The following is a 23,019-nucleotide window of genomic DNA, read 5'->3' on the forward strand; positions in this document are numbered from 1 at the left end:
CTCCAGCCTGGGTGACAGAGCAAGACTCCGTCTCAAAAAAAAAAATTGAAGCTACTAGCCAGGCCCACGTTGCTTATAAGAAAACCAACAAAGACAATGAACTATCTGGAAATCGTATCTAAAAAAATCAAACAAAGATGTTTTACCCAAGAAAGTATTTGTACTTTGAACAATTAAAGGAAAGTAAACTTAATATATAAAAAGGCTGACAATTTTGAAACTTGAGATGAGGAGTTGGCTCTGCTACTAATTAGTGGCTTTACTTAGTGTTCTTAGTCCTCCATTTTTACCTCATCTATAAATTTAAAAAGTTGGATCTTCTGAGTTCTAAACATTCTATTTCATTCATGTCGAATGGTGCCCCAGCATGCAGAAAGGAGCCCAAAAAGGGTGTTATAAGATGGCAACCTGATGAGCTAGAGCTGTCACAATCTGAACCAAGTTACCTTATTAAAAAAAAAAAAATCTAAAAAATAATAATAATCTAAGAATACTAAGATCTAGCAGAGCTTCATAAATAATGGTGGGACTAGATCAGGGTTCAGCAAACTATGAACCCTGGGGCAGTTGCTGTTTTTGTAAAGTTTATTGGAACATAGCCACATTATTCATTTAAGTATTGTCTATGGCTGCTTTCTTGCTATTAACCAGCAGAGTTCCATAGTTGGGAAAGAGACTATATGGCCCACAGAGCCTAAAATATTTACTATTGGCTGGGTGTGGTGGCTCATGCCTGCAACCCCAGCACTTTGGGAGGCCAAGGTGGAAGGATCACTTGAGCCCAGGAGTTTGACACTAGCCTGGGCAACATAGTGAGACCTAGTTTCTACAAAATAATAATATAAAAATGTAAAAAAAAAAAAATATATATATATATATTTGCTATCTGGCATCTTAAGAAAAAGTTTGCTGACTCTAAATGATCTATAAGGTTCATTTAACATTCTTATATGCTGGCGATGAAAGAAAGAACTGCAGTAAAATACTCTTAAATGGAAGACAGCAATAAAAAAGGAATAAGGCATGAAGAGAGAGAACAATTCAAACAAGATCAAAATTCACCTCCCAGTGATAACACTAACTTCTCTTTTTAAGCCAGTGCATGGCTTATCTTCCAGTCACTGAAACCTTCTATTCCAAGAATATACAAGATTAAACAAGCATTAGCGATTTAACACTCACCTGCCTTCCTTAACTTTTTCTGCATTCCCTCGACATATGTAGTTTTCAATGTAACCATCGCTGCAGTTGATTTTTGACCAATCTGGATCACAAACATCCAAGAAGTGAGGCCGCAATCTGCCTATTGAATACTTGGCAATGTCAGTCAGGGACTGACTAGCAGCTGCACCAAATAAAAAGGTTCCAATGGCTTTGTAAATAGTGGCTATGTAGTTATTCCTGATAAAGGAATTTGAGTGCAAAAGGTTACAGTAAACAGACAGGGTTTCTCCAAGAATAATCTGAAAAAGAAACAGAAAAATAACATGTTAAAGTAGCAAGCAGGCACTTTAAACAAAACGAAACATAGTGGGGAAGAAGGAAATGGTAAATCACAAAAAGATCTTTGTTTTAAAAACTGTCCCAGCGCCTTTTTTCTTTACAATGGAGAGTCAACTTCGGATATCCAATTCTAAACCACAAAAAAGGTGTCGTATCAATGGTGAACATTATTTACAAAGCCATGGCTGGACCAAAAACATATCATTGCTTACCTAAAATAACAAGATCGTATTTTTTTTCTTGTATTCAAATAAAGAGAGCTTTAAAAAGTAGACACAGATATATCCTGGAGGACAAAAACTATGGCTTGTCCAAAAAACAAACTTCCGGCTGGGTGTGGTGGCTCATGCCTGTAATCCCAGCACTTTGGGAGCCCAAGGTAGGTGGATCACCCGAAGTCAGGAGTTCGAGACCAGCCTGGCCAACATGGTAAACCCTGTCTCTACAAAAATTACAAAAAAACAGCCAGGCATGGAAGAAGGTGCCTGTAATCCCAGCTACTTGGGAGGCTAAGGCAAGAGAATCGCTTGAACCTGGGAGGCGGAGCTTGCAGCGAGCCGAGATTGTGCCATTGCACTCCAGCTTGGGCAACAAGAGCAAGACTCTATCTCGATAAATACATACATACATACATACATACATACATACATACATACATACTTCCCCAATCAGAAACTCCTGTGTATAAGTACTTTTATCTGACAGAGTCTTCATTTTTCTCAAATATTCCCTTGAATCAAAGACATCCATCATATTAAAAAGGGTAAAATCATTTCAGGGAGGATTGCTAGAGGATACAGAGGGCAGGGATTTAGCTAACAGGATATACCAGTCCTGCCTTCCAGGTGACCTCTGCTGGAGGCCCAAGGGGTGGGACGGGACTCTTAGTCACTAATTTAAAAGTATAAAAAGGTTTCTGATGCTTTACAAGTTAACAAACCAGTATCCTGAGAATTCAAAGAATACTGAATGGCAACATTATAAATAGTAACATTTGCTATTAAAAAAGACAGTAAGGCTCTAGATACCTGAGACCAAAATAAACAGCTAAGGCCAGGCACTGTGGCTCAACTCCTGTAATCCCAGCACTTTGGGAGGCAGAGGGGGGTGAATCATTTGAGGTCAGGAGTTCCAGACCAGCCTGGCCGATATGGTGAAACCCCGTATCTACTAAAAATACCAAAAATTAGCCAGGAGTGGTGGCAGGCGCCTATAATCCCCAGCTACTCGGGAGACTGAGGCGGGAGAATCGCTTGAACCCGGGAGGTGGAGGCTGCAGTGAGCTGCGATGGCGCCACTGCACTCCAGCCTCGGCGCGACCATCTCAAAAAAATAATAATTAAAAACAACAACAACAACAAAAAAAAAACCACTTAAACACAGAATAGTCTGAACAGTGGGTTTGCCAATCTGTGTGGAGAGAATATAAGTAGCAAAGCTTGACTTGAAATACATTACTAGTTTCTCTGCTTCACCTTAAATTTATATAAACAATTTTACAAAGCATTCAAACATTTCCATTTAATGAGGATCAACCATCTTCAGGGTAAGTCTTACCATAAGTAAAATAAATGGTTGCTTCCTGAAAGGGATTTCAAGAATCTGATAGCTAAAATCCTTTCCTTATTCTGGCTCAGTGACTCCTAGAGTTCCATAATTAGAATGTTATAACTTTGACAATGAGACTCTGAACTCTACAAGGTAAGGAGGATTTCTTAATTGCTGAACAGAAACCTCCTATCACCAGAGTGACCTAAACAAAGTAGGTGGTCAATAAATTTTAGTGGAAGGTACTGCCTTGGGTAAACAGCAAATGCCCTTAGTTTACACATTAAGCCCCATAAAAATACAGTTCTAATTATAGTCCTTAATGTGAATGAATTAATCAGATTCTTTTCTGAGAACAGGTCACAGGAGAGGAAAACTATACGTACTTCCAGGAATGCCATTCCTTTACAATTTTGCTTAGGGTTATCTCTGATTGCCAACAGAAGAGCCCTTTCCATTTCTGTATACATTGCCTCCTTAGGCCAGGAAGGGGTCCCAGTATTTCCTCACAGATTAGTAGCCAGAAAGAACTTATCTAACATGTCATTTTGGAATTAATCTTTGATTCCTGAAAACATATCAAGTATATTAATCAACCACAGTTTTAGCAGTTGAAACTTCCACATCTCAGGTATCAGCTGTTCTTCCACATCTCAGCTATCAGCTGGCACTCAACTATTTTCCAAAAGCAGGTAGTATGTTTTGTGAGTCTTCCTAGTCATAATCATCATAGTTTATGGCCACCCAAATCCTGGCTCTTGCCAGTGATGACAGAAAATGAGTTTGCTAGGAATATTCAGAATACTGGGCAAGATTAAAAGCTGATCTTCAGAAGCAGTGTAAGCTGAAACTTAACCATTAATACTGGGAATGCAGGGAAGTCTCTAAAGCCAGCAAATGCTAGGTTAACTTACATCACTGAGAGAAGCAGACAATAGAGGAGTTCTAAATTAATTCTTCTGAATTAAATGCAGAGATGCGTCTGCCCATTTGATCCACACAAGATAGCCATATTCTTTTGTTTCATTTCAATTCCTTATCCTGACATTTGAGCCATTTATGCCAATTCTTAACCTTTCATGAAGTCAACAGCTAAGTGTGGCCTAATCCTAAAACTGAGATTATTTATAATGCATTATTTACTTAGATTCTAGGATATGATAAATTATCAAAGAAATAAAAATAATGTTTGGAGGAGTAAAACAATACTTCTGAAGTTCAAAGCTAATAATTATCTAAATCAGAGTGATTCAACCATTTTAAACCTGTCTCCTATAGTATTCTCTTACCATCCCCTTTAAATCTCCATCAACCAAGATAGTTTTATGTTTCTACACTGTCTCTATGATTTTGTGTCTTTCATTCAGGGCCCATCTTCCCAAAAGAACAGTCTACAATCAATGGCACATCTCCAGATCTTCTCCCTCCTAAATATCTCTAACCACTTCCATTTCCTTTATTCTACTGATTTTTTCACAAAAGACAAAATTGTCTCATCAGATCAAACAGATTTTCTTTCTTTTTTTTTTTTTTTGAGACGGAGTCTTGCTGTTGCCCAGGCTAGAGTGCAGTGGCACAATCTCGGCTCACTGCAACCTCTGCCTCCCAGGTTCAAGCGATTCTCCTGATCCAGCCTCCTGTGTAGCTGGGATTACAGGTGTCCACCACTGCGCCCAGCTATTTTTTGTCTTTTTAGTAGAGAAGAGGTTTCACCATCTTGACCAGGCTGGTCTTGAACTCCTGACTTTGTGATCCACCCACCTCGGCCTCCCAAAGTGCTGGGATTACAGGAGTGAGCCACTGCGCCCAGCCAGATCAAACAGATTTTTATCAACTCTCACTTACTTTAACTTCTCAGTATATTTGACTTCACTGACCACTTCCTCCTTATTGAAATTATCCCATGTCTTCCAAGAAACTATAATAATCCTGGTTCTCTACCGGCCAGGTTCCCTCAATCACTCATTTATTAATGAATCATTTGCAACTCATGTCAAGGCCCTGGTGTGCAGTCTTAATCATGGCGATTTTTTAAAATAAATGATTTACTTTCTAGTAAACAAAGTTAAATGTATACAAGTCTAACTAAGCATTGCCTGAAAGAGGCTGAGTTAATGAATAAAATAGAATTATGTTAATTTAGCACATAAGGCTGGGCATGATGGCTTACACCTATAATCCCAGCACTTCGGGATGTTGAGGCAGGAGGGTTGCTTGAACCCAGGAGTTTGAGACATAAGCCTGCGCAACACAGAGAGATCGTATCTCTTAAAAAAAAAAATGTAATTAGCCGGTTGTGGTGGTGCACGCCTGTGGTCCCAGCTCCTCAGGTGGCTGAAGCAGGAGGATCACTTAAGCCCAGGAGGTCGAGGCTGCAGTGAGCTCTGATCACACCACTGCACTCCAAGCCTGGGTGACAAAGAGTCTGTCAATCAATTAATCAAAACATACATACATAAAACCACTGCCCTAAGCAGTGTTTGTTTTCAGTGATACTGTAGAGATGAATAACAGTACGTTTAAACAATCTGTTCTTTTTAAAGCAGTCTGTACTCATCTATTAATTTACTTGCCATTTTATTAAATGTAAAGATAACTTTCTCACAGGTTGAGAGAGTAAAGAATAGGCCGGGCGCAGTGGCTCACACCTGTAATCCCAGCACTTTAGGAGGCTGAGGCGGGTGGATCATGAGGTCAGGAGCTCAAGACTATCCTGGCCAACATAGCGAAACCCCATCTTTACTAAAAATACAAAAATCAGCTGGGTGTGGTGGCGGGCACCTGTAATCCCAGCCACTTGGGAGGCTGAGGCAAGAGAATCACTTGAACCCAGGAGTCAGAGTTTGCAGTGAGCCAAGATCGCGCCACTGCACTCCAGCCCAGGCAACACAGCGAGACTCTGTCTCAAAAAAAAGAAAGAAAGAAAAGAAAAGAAATAGCAAAGAATTCCAAGTTAATGAAATATAATTCATGAGTTTTTGCTAACTAAGCATTTTGTCAAGCCCTGTATAGGCCGTGCACATCAACACAGTGCCCAGGAATCAGTGGCCTGTTCTACTGCAGCCCTCCAGGCTAGAGCAAATTCCTGTAGTTCTGCTTGCATAGCATCCTTTTTACTGAGACCAAAAAATAAAGGCAGAATTGAAAGACAGGTCTATTTCTAGTACTGTTTATTTGAATATTTGAATCCTGTCTGAAATTGGCTATTTGCAACTAAAAGTCCTACTAAAAATGTCATATTTAATTGCTTAGCAATCACTCAGAAACATATATACTTTTTTAAAAAAGACCCTACTCCCTCCTTAATGGAAGAATTATAGACTTGGCTTTCTTTTAGCAGTAAAAATTCAGTGTAAAAATTTGTCTAGATTAAAAGAATACCTGATTTCTTAAAACTTCCCCGTACTTCGGGAGAGTCACCAACATTACTGTGTAATTACTCTATAGTTTTCTTCATACAGTTTCATTCAGGCACCTAGAACATGCTGGGCTCCATGCCAGGCGGTGAGGACACGAAGATGAACAAGATATCATCTCTGCTTTCAAGGAGCTCACAGTCTTATAAAACAAGTATCTGTATAGCAAAGGTTTTGTTTTATTAATTATGCACCACAAATTACAAGTTAACTTTCAGTGCTAATAAAGTATTATGATCATTCTTAAGACATTTCTAAATTAAGAAGTTTTTCTTTTTTTAAAATAAACTCCAAAAACAGACATGATATACATGCTGTCATCTTTGGCCTATCTCCTGGATACAACTATATATTTTTTTTAATTAAAAAAAAAAAAAAATCTGTCTGTGTGTGTGTGTGTGTGTGTGTTTGAGAGAGGGTCTCACTCTGTTGCCCAAGCTGGAATGCCGTGGTGCAATCATGGTTCACTGCAGCCTCAACTTCCTGAGCTCAAGGGATCCTCCTGCTTCAGCCTTTTGAGTAGCTGGGACTACAGGCTCCTGCCCACCCTGCCTGGCCTTTTTTTTTTTTTGAAGCGGGGGTGAGTGGGGGGGTAGATATAGGCAGGGGTCTTGCTATGCTACCCAGGTTGGTCTCATACTTTGGGGCTCAAGTGATCCTCCCGACTTGGCCTCCCAAATGCTGGGATTAAAGGCATAAGCCACCACATCCAGCATATTTTCTGGTTTTTTGTTGTTTTTTTTTTCCAGACGGAGTCTCATCGTGTCACCCAGGCTGGAGTACAATGGTGCAATCTCGGCTCACTGCAACCTCCGCCTCCTAGGTTCAAGTGATTCTCCTGCTTCAGCCTCCTGAATAGCTGGGATTACAGGTGTGTGTCACCACACCCAGCTAATTTTTGTATTTTTAGTAGAGGTGGGGTTTCGCCAGGTTGACCAGGCTGGTCTCGCACTCCTGACCTCAGGTGATCCGCCCGCCTCGCCTCCCAAAGTGCTGGGATTACAGGCTTGAGTCACCGCACCCAGCCTTCTGCTTTTAACTAACATAAATCTTGTTTCTAAAGTCACAAGCTATGGTGAGCAGAGCTATGCAGTGGAAGCATGCTGGACACACAAAATTACAAGTTACGGAGCACAAAACTGTTAAGTTACAGAATTTTAGTCGAGATTATAAAAATCATGTAGTCCTGTCAATAGTCTTATTTCTAGACACATTCTTTAAGCATTTCTACCTGAAATACTGGAAAACAACAGTTACTATTTTAGTTTAAGACTCAGTCTTGCATTCAGTACCAGTAAAAATTCTTTCATATTCACTACTAATCATATATAGAACTATAGCTTTTCTCTCCTGTGTATATTATCTAAAAATTATTTAAAGTAAGCATGCATTATATAAAGTTTTAACATCACTTAGCAATTTTTCTTTTCTAGAACTCAGTACAGAGGGAGAGTCAAAAACAGTAGGTACAGCCGGGGCGCGGTGGCTCAAGCCTATAATCCCAGCACTTTGGGAGGCCGAGACGGGCGGATCACAAGGTCAGGAGATCGAGACCATCCTGGCTAATACGGTGAAACCCCGTCTCTACTAAAAAATACAAAAAACTAGCCAGGCGAGGTGGTGGGCACCTGTAGTCCCAGCTACTCGGGAGGCTGAGGTGGGAGAATGGCGTAAACCCGGGAGGCGGAGCTTGCAGTGAGCTGAGATCCGGCCACTGCACTCCAGCCTGGGCGACAAAGCGAGACTCCGTCTCAAAAAAAAAAAAAAAAAAAAAAAGTAGGTACATACACACGGTTACAATAAATTATAAAACGATATCCTATGTATAAAGTATGCTAGAATCATATTGCTATAACATTCAACTATTGATCACAAGATTATTAAAACAATAACAAATTAGAGTTCTAACAATCACAGTGACATGGAAAAGATTAGCATAAAATCTATACATATCCAGCAAGGTTCTTTTCATTTTTTTTTTTCTGTTTTTTTTAAGATGGGATGTTGAAGTGTTGTCTGGGCTGGAGTATAATGGCTATTCACAGATGTGATCACTACATACTATAGTCTTCAACTGGGAGACTCAAGCAATCCTCCAGCCTCAGCCTCTTGAGTAGCTGGGACTACAGGCATGTCACCGTGCCTGGCTCTTATAATTACACACTGTTATTTTTTGACTCCACTTAAAATAGCTGAGATTATCTTGATCAAATAAACCATCAATTAAAGGTTAAAAAAGCACACATTGTTTTTGGAAGGTTATACATTTAAGCATTAAAAGAATAACAGAAAATTAAGCCAAGTGCCCAATAGTTATAAACTTGGAAAAGTGGATTTAACTTACAACGATAATACTGAATGGAATGATTATTCCACCTAATAACGCATAAGGTATGGTGTCTTCTTTGTAAGGGTACTTGATGGACTCATCATTACAGAATACTCCTCGTTGGAAGGGGGTATGCCTTGAAGTAAGAATTGCAAAAGGCAATCCAGCTAGCAAAAGGGAATAAATGAAAATATCATTAAAAAAGAAATACCAAAACTAATTAATGTCAATAATTATCCCAGAGACTCTGTTTAAAAATGCATTTGCCATGAAAATAAGTGAGAGCACATGTAAAAAAGGAAATGCAGCAATGCATGCAACAGAAGTTGGAAAGATTACAGTTTTAAGATAAAGATGTTTTGTCTACAGCAAACAAAGCATTCAAATCCTCTATTAACCAATTTAACAAAGAGTTATCTTTCCTTTGTTTCTGTCCAAACACACTAAACGGATTTTGGGAAAATCTCTTCTCACGTTCTTGTTGTCATTTAATTGCCAGGTTTCTAACACTACTTCAAAACCAATTTTTCATGGGCTTTGCTTCCAAAAAGAAAACATTTTAGCATTCCACATTTGGACAGGTCATTGTCACTGGCTAAGCTATCAGAGTATCTAAATAAAACTTTATCCACTCATTTCTGTATTGTCTATAGCAGGCTGAAAGCTGCTATTAAAAGAGGAATCTGAACGTAAAAAGTTTCTTTTTTTTTTTTTTTTTTTTTTTTTTTTTTTTTTTTTGAGACAGGGTCTCATTCTGTTCCCCAGGCTACAGTGCCATGGCACGATCATAGCTAAGTGTAGCCTCAATCTTCTGGGCTCAAGCTATCCTCCTGCCTCAGCTTCTCGAGCAGCTGGGACCATAGGCACGCACCACCATGCCAAGCTAGTTTTTTGTTTTGTTTTGTTTTAATTTTTTAGTAGAGATGAGGTCCAGCTATGTTGCCCAGGCTAGTCTTGAACTCCTGAGCTCAACTGATCCTATGGCCTCAGCCTCCCAAAGTGCTGGGATTACAGATGTGAGCCATTGCACCCAGCCCTGAGCTTAGTTTCTTAAGATGATGATGGAGTCAAGCACAAAGGCACCTAACAGAGAGCGCTGTTTTTATCATCAGTGTTTTCTGTAAAGATCATGTCTTATACTCACCTCCTAAAATGCCAATTTTTTGCCTAAATGTGAACTTCAAGAATTCAATTATCCTTTACTTCACTGAACTTGACCTACTGATTAATACTACAGCATACTAACTAGTATTGTGTTGTAAGAGATGCAGGTTAGCAGAAACCCTCCACGTGAGATCTGCTTTAAGACTGACCCAGGCCTGAAAGGCTCTCTCCTTAAGTGATCCATGTCCCTGTAGTAATACCATAACCACTAAGCTAACACACTCAGTGCAGAAGTGTTGCTTCTCTGTGAAGCACCAAGACCTGATGACCGTTTGCAGTTCTCATTAACTCCACTAAGGCCCTAAAGGCTAAATGACAACCAAACCTCTGCCACTCTGCCTGAGTGTATTTACAATATCAAATCTGTTCAATCTATTATACGAGCTAAAAAGGAGAAGCACACGAAATCACATTTCTTTCACTCTTAGCTCTTTTATTGATCTTCCTATTTTTCATTCAGACTCTGAATACATGAACCAAAGCTTAGTTCTCTGTATTAGTCAATTTGCCAATAGCTGTCACCTCTTTAAAAGTCTTTACGATGCTACAAGGTTCCCAAAGCTATACTCCTAGTAATGCTATGCCTTAAAATAAAATAAAAAAAACTAAACTAGAGCTGACCTTGCTGACACTTATACTGGCCCTCATATCCCAATTCAGACTATCCTCTGATTCACCAAATAGTTTTCATTCATAGGAATGGGATAAAATGGCCAAGTTTTCAATACATATACCATGGTTACAATATAACTTCAAAAGAATTTGCACAAACCTTTTGCACTTATCAGCACACACTGTGGAGGTAAATACACAGGACTGTGATTTTATTATTGGTTGCCCCATACAGTAACTAAATGCTTAGCCCCCTAATCAATAACCATACTCTAACTCAATGAGCAAATTTATTTTGTACATAAAAATAACTGTTATTTCTTTTTCCTTTTCTTTTTTTTGAGATGGTATCTTGCTTTGTTGTTCAGGCTGGGGTGCAGTGACACAATCTCGGCTCACTGCACCCTCCACTTCTAGGACTCAAGCAATTATCCTGCCTTAGCCTCCCAAGTAGCCAAGACTACAGGCACCTGCCACTATGCCAGGCTAATTTTTGTATTTTTAATAGAGAAGGGTTCTGCCATGTTGGCCGGGCTGGTCTCAAACTCCTGACCTCAAATGATCCACCCAGCTCAGCCTCCCAAAGTGTTGAGATTATAGGCATGAGCCATAGTGTCCAGCCAAAGAACCACTAATTCAGTCTACACGAAATAATGGAAACCTTTACTGTCTACAAAGCATATTTCTGAATTGGTTGCATTTTCCAATAAACATTTCTTTCTTTTGGAATAGTATATTTAGTATAGAAATTAAATTCATGGACATGGTGGCATGCGCCTGTAGTCCTGGCTACTTGGGAGGCTGAGGCAGGAGAATCACTTGAACCCAGGAGGTGGAGGCTGCAGTGAGCTGAGACTGTGCCACTGCACTCCAACCTGGGTGACACATGAGACTCTGTCTAAAAAAAATGAAGAAATAAACAAAGAAAGAAACTAAATTCACATATAATAGGATTAGAGTCCAAAACTCACTAGGCTGTGTGTCCTTATTCTCAGAGAAAACATATAGGCCCAAATGTATTTAGAAATGCTATTACCATGTATGTCCATTAATATTAAGGGTTTTTTTCCCCCCGACCACAAAAACCATGTTAGAAATTATCCTTAGATTTAGAAAAAAAGTTTGTGGGTATTTTTCAGGATACTAGGGGAACAAAATAAAACCACATACAAAGGATAATAGCCCATTTTAAAAAATAAAAACATTCATGTGGGCAAATACTAAGTAAACCTACTGTGCAAGGAATTCCGCTAGGTGCTACCAGGAATACAAATTGAATACGGCACAGTACGTAATTATAGCAGAGAATAAACTGAGGTTCAAAGAACTCTGAGTGTTCAAAAGAAAAGGAGAGTTGGCGATGCCTCTGAGTATGATATTCGATAAGCCAGTGGTTATGACAGTCTCCATCTCAGCAGAAGGGGTCTAGGACAGAGACAGAGATTTGGGGATATAAAGGGTCTCTAAAGTCACAGAGGTACAAAACACTGTACAGGATGTATATAAAGAGAAAAGAAGTGGAGGGTGAGGCACAGAGCAACAGCAGAGGAAGAAGAGGAGAGGAAGAAGATTCACTAAGGCAGACTTGAGTCGGGTAAGGGCAGGTCAGGAGACAGCGACCTCACCGTGGCCACATTAGAAAGAGAGGGCATTCAGGAGGTGGAGATTGGTCCACAGTGCCCAATATGGCGTCCAATGGGATTTCAATTGCCAGTCTTAGTAAAAGAGGTTTTAATAAGAAAGGGTAACACACAGACTGCAAGTTTTGGTAAGAAAATATGAGAAAATAAGCATGAATCTACCACAAATGCACACTATTCTGTTGAGAGAATCAAGAAAAGAGGTTGCCAACACCAAAAACCTTAGAAATATTTTTAAATTGATAATAAATAATAGCCAATATTTGCCATTCCTCAAATACGCCCATGAGATTTTTTTTTTTTTTTTTTTTTTTTTGAGACAGAGTTTTGCTCGTCACCCAGGCTGGAGTAAAATGGTGCGATCTCGGCTCACTGCAACCTCCACCTTCCGGGTTCAAGCGATCCTCCTGCCTTGGCCTCCAGAGTAGCTGAGATTACAGGTGAGCACCACCATGCCCAGCTAATTTTTTTGTATTACTAGTAGAGATGGGGTTTCACCATGTTGGCCAGGCTAGTCTCAAACTCCTGACCTCAGGTGATCCACCCGCCTCAGTCTCCCAAAGTGCTGGAATTATAGGCGTGAGCCACTGTGCCCAGTCAAGATGTATTGAATCAATGCCATTACCCAATGCCATTTCATTTTCACTAGCTAAACCTAAACACAGACCCCTGAAAGGGGATGAAGAAAAAGACCAAACCACAGGTTGTTCACTGACCCACTTAAGGTTCAAAAAGAACAGCTCTTTCAGATTCCTGTTCTGGAAATATGGGAATTGTAACAAAAACTGATTAAGTCCAAGGTGGCAAACAACATTGGGCCATGTACAAGGAAGACTGACTGAAGAAGAAGCTGAGAACAAAGCAGGTCTACAGAGGAGGAAGTAGTGACTAGCCTGGTCCCTGAATGGGTGAAATGGGAAGGTAGCTGTGGTTCCCCATTGCCAAAAGGCCTCAGTGATCTTGCTGCTTGGGGTTATTAAAGCACTTTGTATCCTTTTCAACAAAGCCCAGTTTTACTTGATCTAGTTAGAAAGAATTTCTACTCCTTGAAACCAAGAGAGACAAAGGAAAAACAATTACAATTTAACCATTCCTCCTACTTTGAGAGCATGTAGGTTACTTTTAATTTTTTGATTACCCTATATGATGCTATAGTTAACATTTCCGAATACAAATTCTTGTTTGCATTTCTAATTTCCTTAAGATATATATGTAAGTGGAATTGAAAGATACAAATATTAAATCCTTGATAAACTATTCCAAAAGGGTTACTGCACACCACCAACTTACTTCACCAGACAGTGTAGAAAAGTGAGCAGAAATGCAAACATTTAAATAGATACTTGATGTTAACTTTGACATTTACTAAAGATTTCAAGGCAAAACTTCGTTTATCAATTCAGTCAAAAACCCTTTTCCTTTTACCTGAAAGATTATATCTCTAAATCCCTTTCATCACTTCTCAAATGACTACCCTCATCAAACACTGTTTCTCTTATTACTTGAGCTGGCAGAATTCATTTTTTCAATTCACTCTCCTTTTTTTTAAATTGAGGTATAATTTACATACCATAAAATTAATCCAGTCTAAGTATATATATAATTCAATGGTTTTGGTAAATTTATACTGTGATGCAACATCACCACAATCTAGTTTTAGAACATTTTCATTACCCCCCAAATTCCCTTGAGCCTATGTGCATTCAATCTCTGCTCCCACTAACAAACCCAGGCAACCACTCATCTGCTATCTGTCTCTACATAAATTTGCCTTTTCTAGACAGTTCATATAAATGGAATTACACAGTATGTAGTATTTTATATATGGCTTTTATCACTCAGCATAATGTTTTTGAGGTTCATCTGTGTTACAGCATGCATTTTGTTTTTATTAATGAATAGTATTCAGTTATATGTATATACTACATTTTGTTTATCCACTCACCAGTTAATGGACATTTAGATTGCTTCCAGTTTTGTGGTATTACAACTAATCCTATGAACATTCACATACAAGTGTTTTTGTAGATATGTTTTCATTTCTAATGAAAGTGGGTGGGATTGCCAGGTCATATGGTAAATTGATGCTTAACTTTTTAAGAAATTGCTAAACTGTTTTCCAAAGTGGTTGCACCCTTTTACATTCCCACATTCCGCTTTTTGATACATTCACTAGTCAGCTCATGACTCAGGTTCTCTGCATAGTAAACTCATACTCAGTCATAAACAAACACAACTTTCTATATTTTAACAGTGAATATTTATAATGGTTCAAGAGAGAGTATGTGATATGGGAAATTATGGCTTCCACAAACCAAATATCACAAGAACACTTCACCATCCTTTACCAGAGACAGGAAAGGACAACATATGAACATGGTCACATCACATTTTCTTTAACTTCCTCTTGTACAAATGCTCAGGATCTTGGAACCAAAATACCAATCCTAACAGTTTTAGTAAGAAATATTGGTGGTGGAGTACCCAGCAAAACTGGGAAACTGGTTAAAAACTCTTTTACATGTGAAGGGAACTCTTCTAATATTAGGGGAAATTACAAAAATGCCTTCACAAAATAATGTTTTAAGGATCACCTATATAGCACCATGGATATATTGTTCCTTTTTGTTGCAGAACAGTATTCCACTGTACGAATCTAAAACATACCAGATGCCCAGGAGAGAGTGGCATGCAACTTTACAGACCACAGTAGCAAATCACTAAGGGACACACTGCCTCAGGGATAACAGCAGCCGGCAACAGTCTGAGAAATCCTGACACACAGATGACAGGTACCTTGGGATTTACTGTGAGATAAGGTACCACCTCAATAGTTTGGAAGAAGACCCCATAGGCAGACCAAAAGACCCACGTAATAGAAAGAATTGTGTCCACTTGTGAAGTATTTCAGGAAATACATTCTTCTCTTAATGCCTGAACAAGGAGAGAAGAATGTGGATGGAGGCTAGATGCTTGAATAACCCAGACATATAGGCCAGACTGTCAAATAATGGAGTTATTACTATTTTGTTAATAAAATTGCTCATAAGAACTGAGAATCAGTACTTTCCACAATGCGTAGATAGGAAATGCAGCTACACATGAGAATAAGTAAACAAGAAAATAAAACTTGTTTCCAACCTAAGAAACCAATCTCCACAGTATTATATTTCTACAGTTCTAATAGGCATTTTCCCCATATTATAAGATATCTCCAAAGGGGGAAATAAAAATAAAAATATTTTTATATAAACAAACATGTATATTATATAAATATATAAACATATAATATAAAAATATATTTATATAAATATAAAATATATTTATATAAATATAAAATATATATTTATATATTTTGTATTTATATAGACATATATTTTATATTTATGAAAATATATATTATAAAAATATATATTTTCCCCTTGGGTGCTATCTTATATATATCACATATATATGTATAGTATACACACATACACACACACATATCTCCAGTCAGGATATGCATTCAATATAAGTCTCCTTCCCCCTCTCACTCCCCAAAAAACTGTTTTAATGAGGTAAGAGATGACTTGGAAATATGGTCAGTTTCCACAGAGTTAAGCTGAATTTTCATGGTAGTAGTCATTATCAAACATAAGCAACAATCTTATTCTATTTCACATTTTGCAGTTTTTCATAAAATTTTCTACCTCAATTTATTAAATACCTATTACGTGCCACTAAGGTTACAATCGTGAGCAATACAGACCATCCCTACTCTAGTGAAGATTATTGTCTTACTGCCTATAGAGGTGAAAATAAGAAATGGCAGCACAGCACCTATGTTCCCATGAAAACAAGGGAGAAATGACAAACAAATGTGAGCAACAGACTGTTTGGATACCAGCTTCCTGCACCAGTACAGGAAAAGGACAGCAAGAAAGATGTGCCATGCCATAAAACCTAACCAACTCCAATCTCCTCTGCCATGCAGGGTAAAATTCTAAAGCCACTTTGCCACACGAACACTTTACTTATATATTACTTTACACCTTATAAAAATAAACATATTAACCCATTCATTCTTTCTTCCTCAAGACTAGCAATTTCTTATTACCATTTAAGTAAGCTATTCAAAATAATAAAAATTATACCTCGGTTACCTGCTTTGTGGGCAGCCTCTCTAAAAAAAACATTATTTTTTCAAACAATGTACCAAAAACAAAGAACTTCAGAAAATCCACATATCTATAGTAAATAATCTCCCTCATCTTCCAAAACATTATCAAATCCCAAACTTTACAAATGTGGTATTCCATAACAATTCAACCCAAAAAATATATCCTGTGTTATTTCCCCTCAGGTGTTAATAAAGGGAGTAAAAGTGATTTTTTAAAATTAACTTAGGAGCAATTAGACTACCAAAAATAATAAAAAATATTTCTTAATATTTCTTAAAAAGTCATATTTTATCCTTTAAAATTATGGATATTGTCCATATATTATTACACTAGCAATATTTATAGTAAAAATCTGAGTAATCAACGCCAGAAAAATACACATGCTTAATGGTATACAAAAGCTAGACATTTTTTATTATGCTAACACACAAACAATATCAGTTGAAAAGGATAATTCAAAGTACATTATTAGAGGCTAGGTGCAGCGGCTCATGCCTGTAATCCCAGCACTTTGGGAAGGCCGAAGTGGGCGGATCACATGAGGCCAGGAGATCAAGACCAGCCTGGCCAACACAGTGAAACCCCATCTCTACCAAAAATACAAAAATTAGCCAGGCATGGTGGCACATGCCTGTAATCCCAGCTAAGGTACAAGAATTGCTTAAACCAGGAGGTAGAGGTTGCAGTGAGCCAAGATCGTACCACTGCATTCCAGCCTGGGTGACAAAGGGAGACTCTGTCTCAAAAAAAAAAAAAAAAAAAAAAACAAAAACTACATTATTAGAAATTTTGGGTTGACAGGCTATTTCCATTTCTGTATTTTTTACACGTAGAATGACTTTGCAAAAATCCCAAACCAAAAACTGTAACAATCCACATCCTAAAGGAATTTTAATAGACCAATACTTGGTCTATTAAATGGAGAGGTCTATTAAATGGAGACATAATGGGATTTAAATAATGCATATTTCTGAATTAACCTAGGACAAAGATTTTTTGCATATTAAGATATGTTTACACAGATGTTTTTCTACCATGAGCTACTAACTCACTATGCAATGCACACTTAAGATAAAGTTCATCTTTAATAGATGGCAAAGGCTCTTTAGTTGACCCAACATTAGTTAACCAGCTGTGAACCCTCTTCTCAACTAGGCCTCAACCTTGGCCTTTCATGTCAGCCTGTCCTTGTGTGGTGTGCAAGGACAGGACAGGCCCAGTCTTAGCAAAAGTCCTGCTAAGTCAGCTTAGCAAGAAGCCCCTTATCCTTGATATCTGAACACCCTTGATATATGATTAAATTCCTCATCCCACACCTTTGATATATAAATCTTTGGCCTGCCTTAACAAGAATCTCCTACCCTTGATGTCTCCTCTTCATGATTTTCCATCCACTGATTCCCCTCACCCATAAATCCCCCCTTCCCCTTGTTGTAGTTAGAGTTGAATTCTCCACCCCAGGTGCAATAGTCTTGAGTAGTTTTCCTTAACCATTTTAACAAGTATCAGAATACATTTTTTCAACAATAGAAACCCATATTAGATGGAAAGTCTCCAACTCCTAAGTAAACTTGGGTTGGCAGATTGAAAGGAAAAAACGAAAACTTTTTAAAAAATCTTAAATTGTATCAAACCAACATCTGAGTGCTTTAAACACTTTCAAGGTACCAAGGCTACAGAGTAAAAAGTACAGAGACTGGAGTCTATAACAAAGAATCTGGCCTTTGTTCCTGGGAGAGAGACTCTAAAACCTTAGAATTTTCTGAGTAATAGGGGTGTCTTTGTTATTCTTAAGCCCCTTGGTTCACACTTGGGTTTAGGCTAATGAATGACTCAGGATGGGAGCTGGTCACACTAACCATGTGATTAGAGGGACAGGGCTTTAAACCAGCTCAACCTCCAAGGAGGTGAGGGGAACCAGAGATCAAGTTCAATTGCTTGGCCAATGATTCAATCAATCACGACTACATAATAAAACTCTAATAAAAACAATGGACACTGAAGGTTGGAGGAGCTGCCTGGTTGGTGAACACATCAATGTGCCAGGAAAGTGACATATCTCGATGCCACTGGGAGAGGACAGAAAAGCTCTACATTCAGGCTGTCCCCCACCCTGAGACCTTGACTGTGTATCTTAATTTGGCTCATTCTGATTCCTTATAATAAAACTATAATCATAAGTAAAATGATTTCCTGAGTTCTATGAGTTGTTTTAGCCAATTACCAAACCTGACAGGGTCACAGGAACCCCCAGAGTTAGAACCTGGGGAACTTCAAATTTGCACCTGAAAACTACAGTGACAGCAGTCTTATTGGGGACAATGACCTGAAATCCGTGGAGTCTCATGCTAACTCCAGGCAGTTAATGTCAGAATTGAATTATAGCATGCTGCAACACGCAAGAAAAACTTTCCACATTCAAGGAGTTACATTTGTATGTGTAGGTACACTCAGGTTCATAGACAACCAATCACTTCCAAAAAGCCTAGTCAGCTACATAAGCTGCTGAGCCACAGGACTAGGAGTGAAGTTTGATTTACTGTGAATTCTCAAAATACAGTTATTTGTATCTTTTTTTTTTTTCTTTCGGCACTTTCTTAGAAACAGACAAAATCCACACACATAACAGATAAGCTTCCACAATACTATGTAAAAATGGGTATATAGTTAAGGCATTTAAACTTCAGGTATATGAAAATGAAAACAGAAAAATTTCTAATGGGTTTTTAAAAAATAAAAATAGGCTTCCTTATTTGAAAAAACAATGTTTAAGGGAGGGGAAAAAACAGAAAATATAAGAGATAAATGAAAATATCTCGGTCTTGGTGAGGTGCCGCCATTTCATCTGTCTCTGCGCCTTTCGCAGAGCTTCCAGCAGCGCTATGTTGGGCCACAGCATCCGGAGGTTCACAACCTCTGTGGTCCGTAGGAGCCACTATGAGGAGGGCCCTGGGAAGAATTTGCCATTTTCAGTGGAAAACAAGTGGGCGTTACTAGTTAAGATGTGTTTGTACTTTGGATCTGCATTTGCTGCACCCTTCCTTATAGTAAGATACCAACTGCTTAAATCATAAGGATGTTTCAGTTCACCCATTTAACAGATATGAAGAGCATTTTAAGAGATACAGCCTCTGGAAATGGATCAAACTCTAACTCATGGCATACTAGATATGTTTGTCAATAAACTTATGACATGAAAAAAAGGAAAATATCTCAGATACCAATAATCCCACTATTCAGAGAGAACCATTACTATTCTTCTCCCTTTACTCTCAATTATTACAAAAATCTTTCCATGTCAATATTATCAAAAATTATGAAATGAATATAATATTTTATCACTAGAATAAATCATAAACAGTCCCCTACAGCTAAATTATTTATTTCCAGTTTTCTTCTATAAAAAGTACTGTAATCAACTGTCTTGTAACTCATTCTCTACATGCAACTTATTTCCAGGATAAATTCCTTCCGGTATAATTTATAGGTCCAACAATACACTCTTTTTAATGCCAATTTATACCCCTGCCAGATTTGTGTATGAGAACTCCTGTTTTCTACGCTTGATAAGCTGGGAAAGTTCTTACCTTTGCTACTGTGACAGGCCAAACTGTGTTCTCAGTGTTGCTTTAATATGAACTTAAGACTACATCTTAAGAAATGTTAAATGTTAAAGCATTTCTTTATATTTCTTGACAATTTTCTTCTACTGACAGCTTTCTAGTCATGCCCTTTCCCCATTTTTCTTTGAGGTAGTCATCTGTTTTTCACTAAGTTATAAAATATATAAAGTGGCTGGATGCGGTGGCTCACACCTGTAATCTCAGCACTTTGGGAGGCCGAGGTGGGTGGATTGCTTGAGGTCAGGAGTTCAAGACCAGCCTGGCCAACATGGTGACACTCCATCTCTACTAAAAATACAAAAAATTAGCCAGTTATAGTGGCACAGGCCTGTAGTCCCAGCTACTCGGAAGGCTGAGGCAGGAGAAGCACTTCAACCCGGGAGGCGGAGATTGCAGTGAGCTGAGATCACACCACTACACTCCAGTCTGGGCAAGAGTGAGACACCATCTCAAAAAATATAATACAATAAAATAAAATATATGAAGTGATTAAGCCTTGGTCGGGCGCGGTGGCTCACACCTGTAATCCCAACACTTTGGGAGGCCGAGGTGGGCAGATCATGAGGTCAGGAGTTCGAGACCAGCCTGACTAACATGGTGAAACCCCATCTCTATTAAAAATACAAACATTAGCTGGGCATTGCTGGCATGCGCCTGTAATCCCAGCTACTCAGGAGGCTGAGGCAGGAGAATTGCTTGAATTCGGGAGGTGGAGGTTGCAGTGTGCTGAAATCGCACCATTGCACTCCAGCTTGGGCAACAGAGCGAGACTCCACCTCAAAAAAAAAAGTGATTAAGCCCTTTTCACAAACATCCATGTACATTTCCAGTTTTAGGTCACCATGAATAATACAATCACTCTTTAGAAAGAGTTTTATAAGTTGGTCACAAGCATTGGCTATACTGTTATTTTAGGCTAAATATTTTTGCTAAAATGTTATGTCATACAGTAATCATGACTTAAGAAAAGCAACTACTTACAGTCGGTACTCAAGTCAATTTAAAATAGCCTATTAAACATAGGCAAGTTTTGTATCCTGAAACTATAAATTTTTAAATTTAGACAAACTATATTATTCATTGCAACATATGGATTTAATACTAACTTTATTGTTACTAACATTACTCTGAAAGTTTGCATACAAAAAGTCTTACCTTTTTCTAGAAACAAAAGAATTTACAAAAATATATAACAAATTACCAAGGGAGAAGGTAGAACTACACAAAGCCAAAAATGATGGGGAAAAAAAAAAAAAAGTCTGCTGTCAAATCTAATATGGATCATTAAAATCCAAAAACAACAACAACAACAAAAATGTAAAAGCCAAATAATGCAGAAATCTATAGTTTTCTGAATGTGGCACCTTTTTGGATAGCTAAAGAAGAAACAGTAAGGAATATATTTTTTTAAAAAATTATGAACCCCGCATTGTAAAAATAAATCACTACTTTAAAATACAGATTTTCTATCACCCGAAATCTTATTTCTGATCAAATTATAAGCATATTATATTAAAGTTACATTAAGCAAAAATAATTCATTTTATAGAAAATAAGTTATTTTCTATATATAACAGATGTCATACACAAACTATTAAAATAAACAAATCTGCCCTAAGAATTTGCAAGAATCCCTTCCTGCACATTCAAGCACATTTAAGGCCCAGAAACTGGCCAAATACTACTTCTTTAATTAAAAATAAATTGGCATTAGGCCAGGACTGGTGGCTCATGCCTGTAATCCCAGTACTTTGGGAGGTCAAGGCTGGCGGATCACCTGAGGTCAGAAGTTCAAGACCAGCCTGACCAGTATGGTGAAACCCTGTCTCTATTAAAAATACAAAAAATTGGCCGGGCGCGCTGGCTCACACCTGTAATCCCAGCACTTTAGGAGGCCGAGGCGGGCGGATCACAAGGTCAGGAGATCGAGATCATCCTGGCTAACACGGTGAAACCCCATCTCTACTAAAAATGCAAAAAATTAGCCAGGCGTGGCAGCAGGCGCCTGTAGTGCCAGCTACTTGGGAGGCTGAGGCAGGAGAATGGCGTGAACCCGGGAGGGGGAGCTTGCAGTGAGCCAAGATCGTGCCACTGCACTCTAGCCTGGGCAACTGAGTGAGACTCTATCTCAAAAGAAAAAAAAAAAAAAAATACAAAAAATTAGCCGAGCATGGTGGTACATGCCTGTAGTTCCAGCTACTCAGGAGCCTGAGGCAGGAGAATTGCTTGAACCAAGGAGGGGAAGGCTGCAGTTGCAGTGAGCCAAGATCATGCCACTGCACTCCAGCCTGGGCAACAGGTCAAGACTCCATCTCAAAACAAATAAATAAACAAATCATTGGCATTAAAATATTTTTCCAGGTCAATTCTTTTTTTTTTTTTTTTTTTTTTTTTGAGGCGGAGTCTCGCTCTGTCGCCCGGACTGGAGTGCAGTGGCCAGATCTCAGCTCACTGCAAGCTCCGCCTCCCGGGTTTACGCCATTCTCCTGCCTCAGCCTCCCGAGTAGCTGGGACTACAGGCGCCCGCCACCTCGCCCGGCTAGTTTTTGTATTTTTAGTAGAGACGGGGTTTCACCGTGTTCGCCAGGATGGTCTCGATCTCCTGACCTCGTGATCCGCCCGTCTCGGCCTCCCAAAGTGCTGGGATTACAGGCTTGAGCCACCGCGCCCGGCCTTCCAGGTCAATTCTAACAGCAAACTCACAGGAATTAATACCCAAGAACTCAAAGACTGATACTCTTTTTCCACTCCTTAAAAAAAAAATTTAGCCTTATTGCTATTTAAGCTATTTGATATTATAATACTATAACTAAAAAAAAAAAAAAAAGTTATAAAGATAAGTAAAAAAACAAAGCACAAAACTAAATCTGTGGTGTGCTCACAATGACATAAAAACTGTCAAACTAGGTTGGGTGTGGTGGCCCACGCCTGTAATCCCAGCACTTTGGGATTACAAAGCAGGTGGATCACCTGAGGTCAGGAGTTTGAGACCAGCCTGGCCAACATGGTAAAACACCGTCTCTA

General features: G+C 38.7%; 2 protein-coding genes across 4 annotated transcripts in view; one reads left to right on the forward strand and one right to left on the reverse strand.

The window, feature by feature from the left end:
* PLPP1 (phospholipid phosphatase 1) overlaps nt 1–23,019 on the reverse strand; it is a 109,341-nt gene that overhangs the window by 42,402 nt on the left and 43,920 nt on the right. For 2 of the 3 annotated variants that reach the window (XR_004429829.1, XM_033179576.1), the window contains 2 exons: nt 8,812–8,963; nt 1,183–1,463 (listed from right to left, as the gene is read on the reverse strand). Coding sequence is in view for 2 of the 3 variants with exons in the window: in XM_033179576.1 (XP_033035467.1) it covers nt 1,183–1,463; nt 8,812–8,963 (433 nt within the window). In the remaining variant the exon portion in view is untranslated. The remainder of the gene's footprint in view (nt 1–1,182; nt 1,464–8,811; nt 8,964–23,019) is intronic. The other variant, XM_033179575.1, reaches the window with a different exon arrangement.
* On the forward strand, nt 19,196–19,575 carry LOC117065132 (cytochrome c oxidase subunit 7C, mitochondrial-like). The gene has a single exon (XM_033179577.1). It carries the CDS (start codon nt 19,255–19,257, stop codon nt 19,444–19,446), a length of 192 nt encoding a protein of 63 aa, XP_033035468.1. The 5' UTR covers nt 19,196–19,254; the 3' UTR covers nt 19,447–19,575.

The sequence above is a fragment of the Trachypithecus francoisi genome, unplaced genomic scaffold (assembly GCF_009764315.1).
Source record: "Trachypithecus francoisi isolate TF-2019V2 unplaced genomic scaffold, Tfra_2.0 Lachesis_group2, whole genome shotgun sequence".
Lineage (NCBI taxonomy): Eukaryota > Metazoa > Chordata > Mammalia > Primates > Cercopithecidae > Trachypithecus > Trachypithecus francoisi.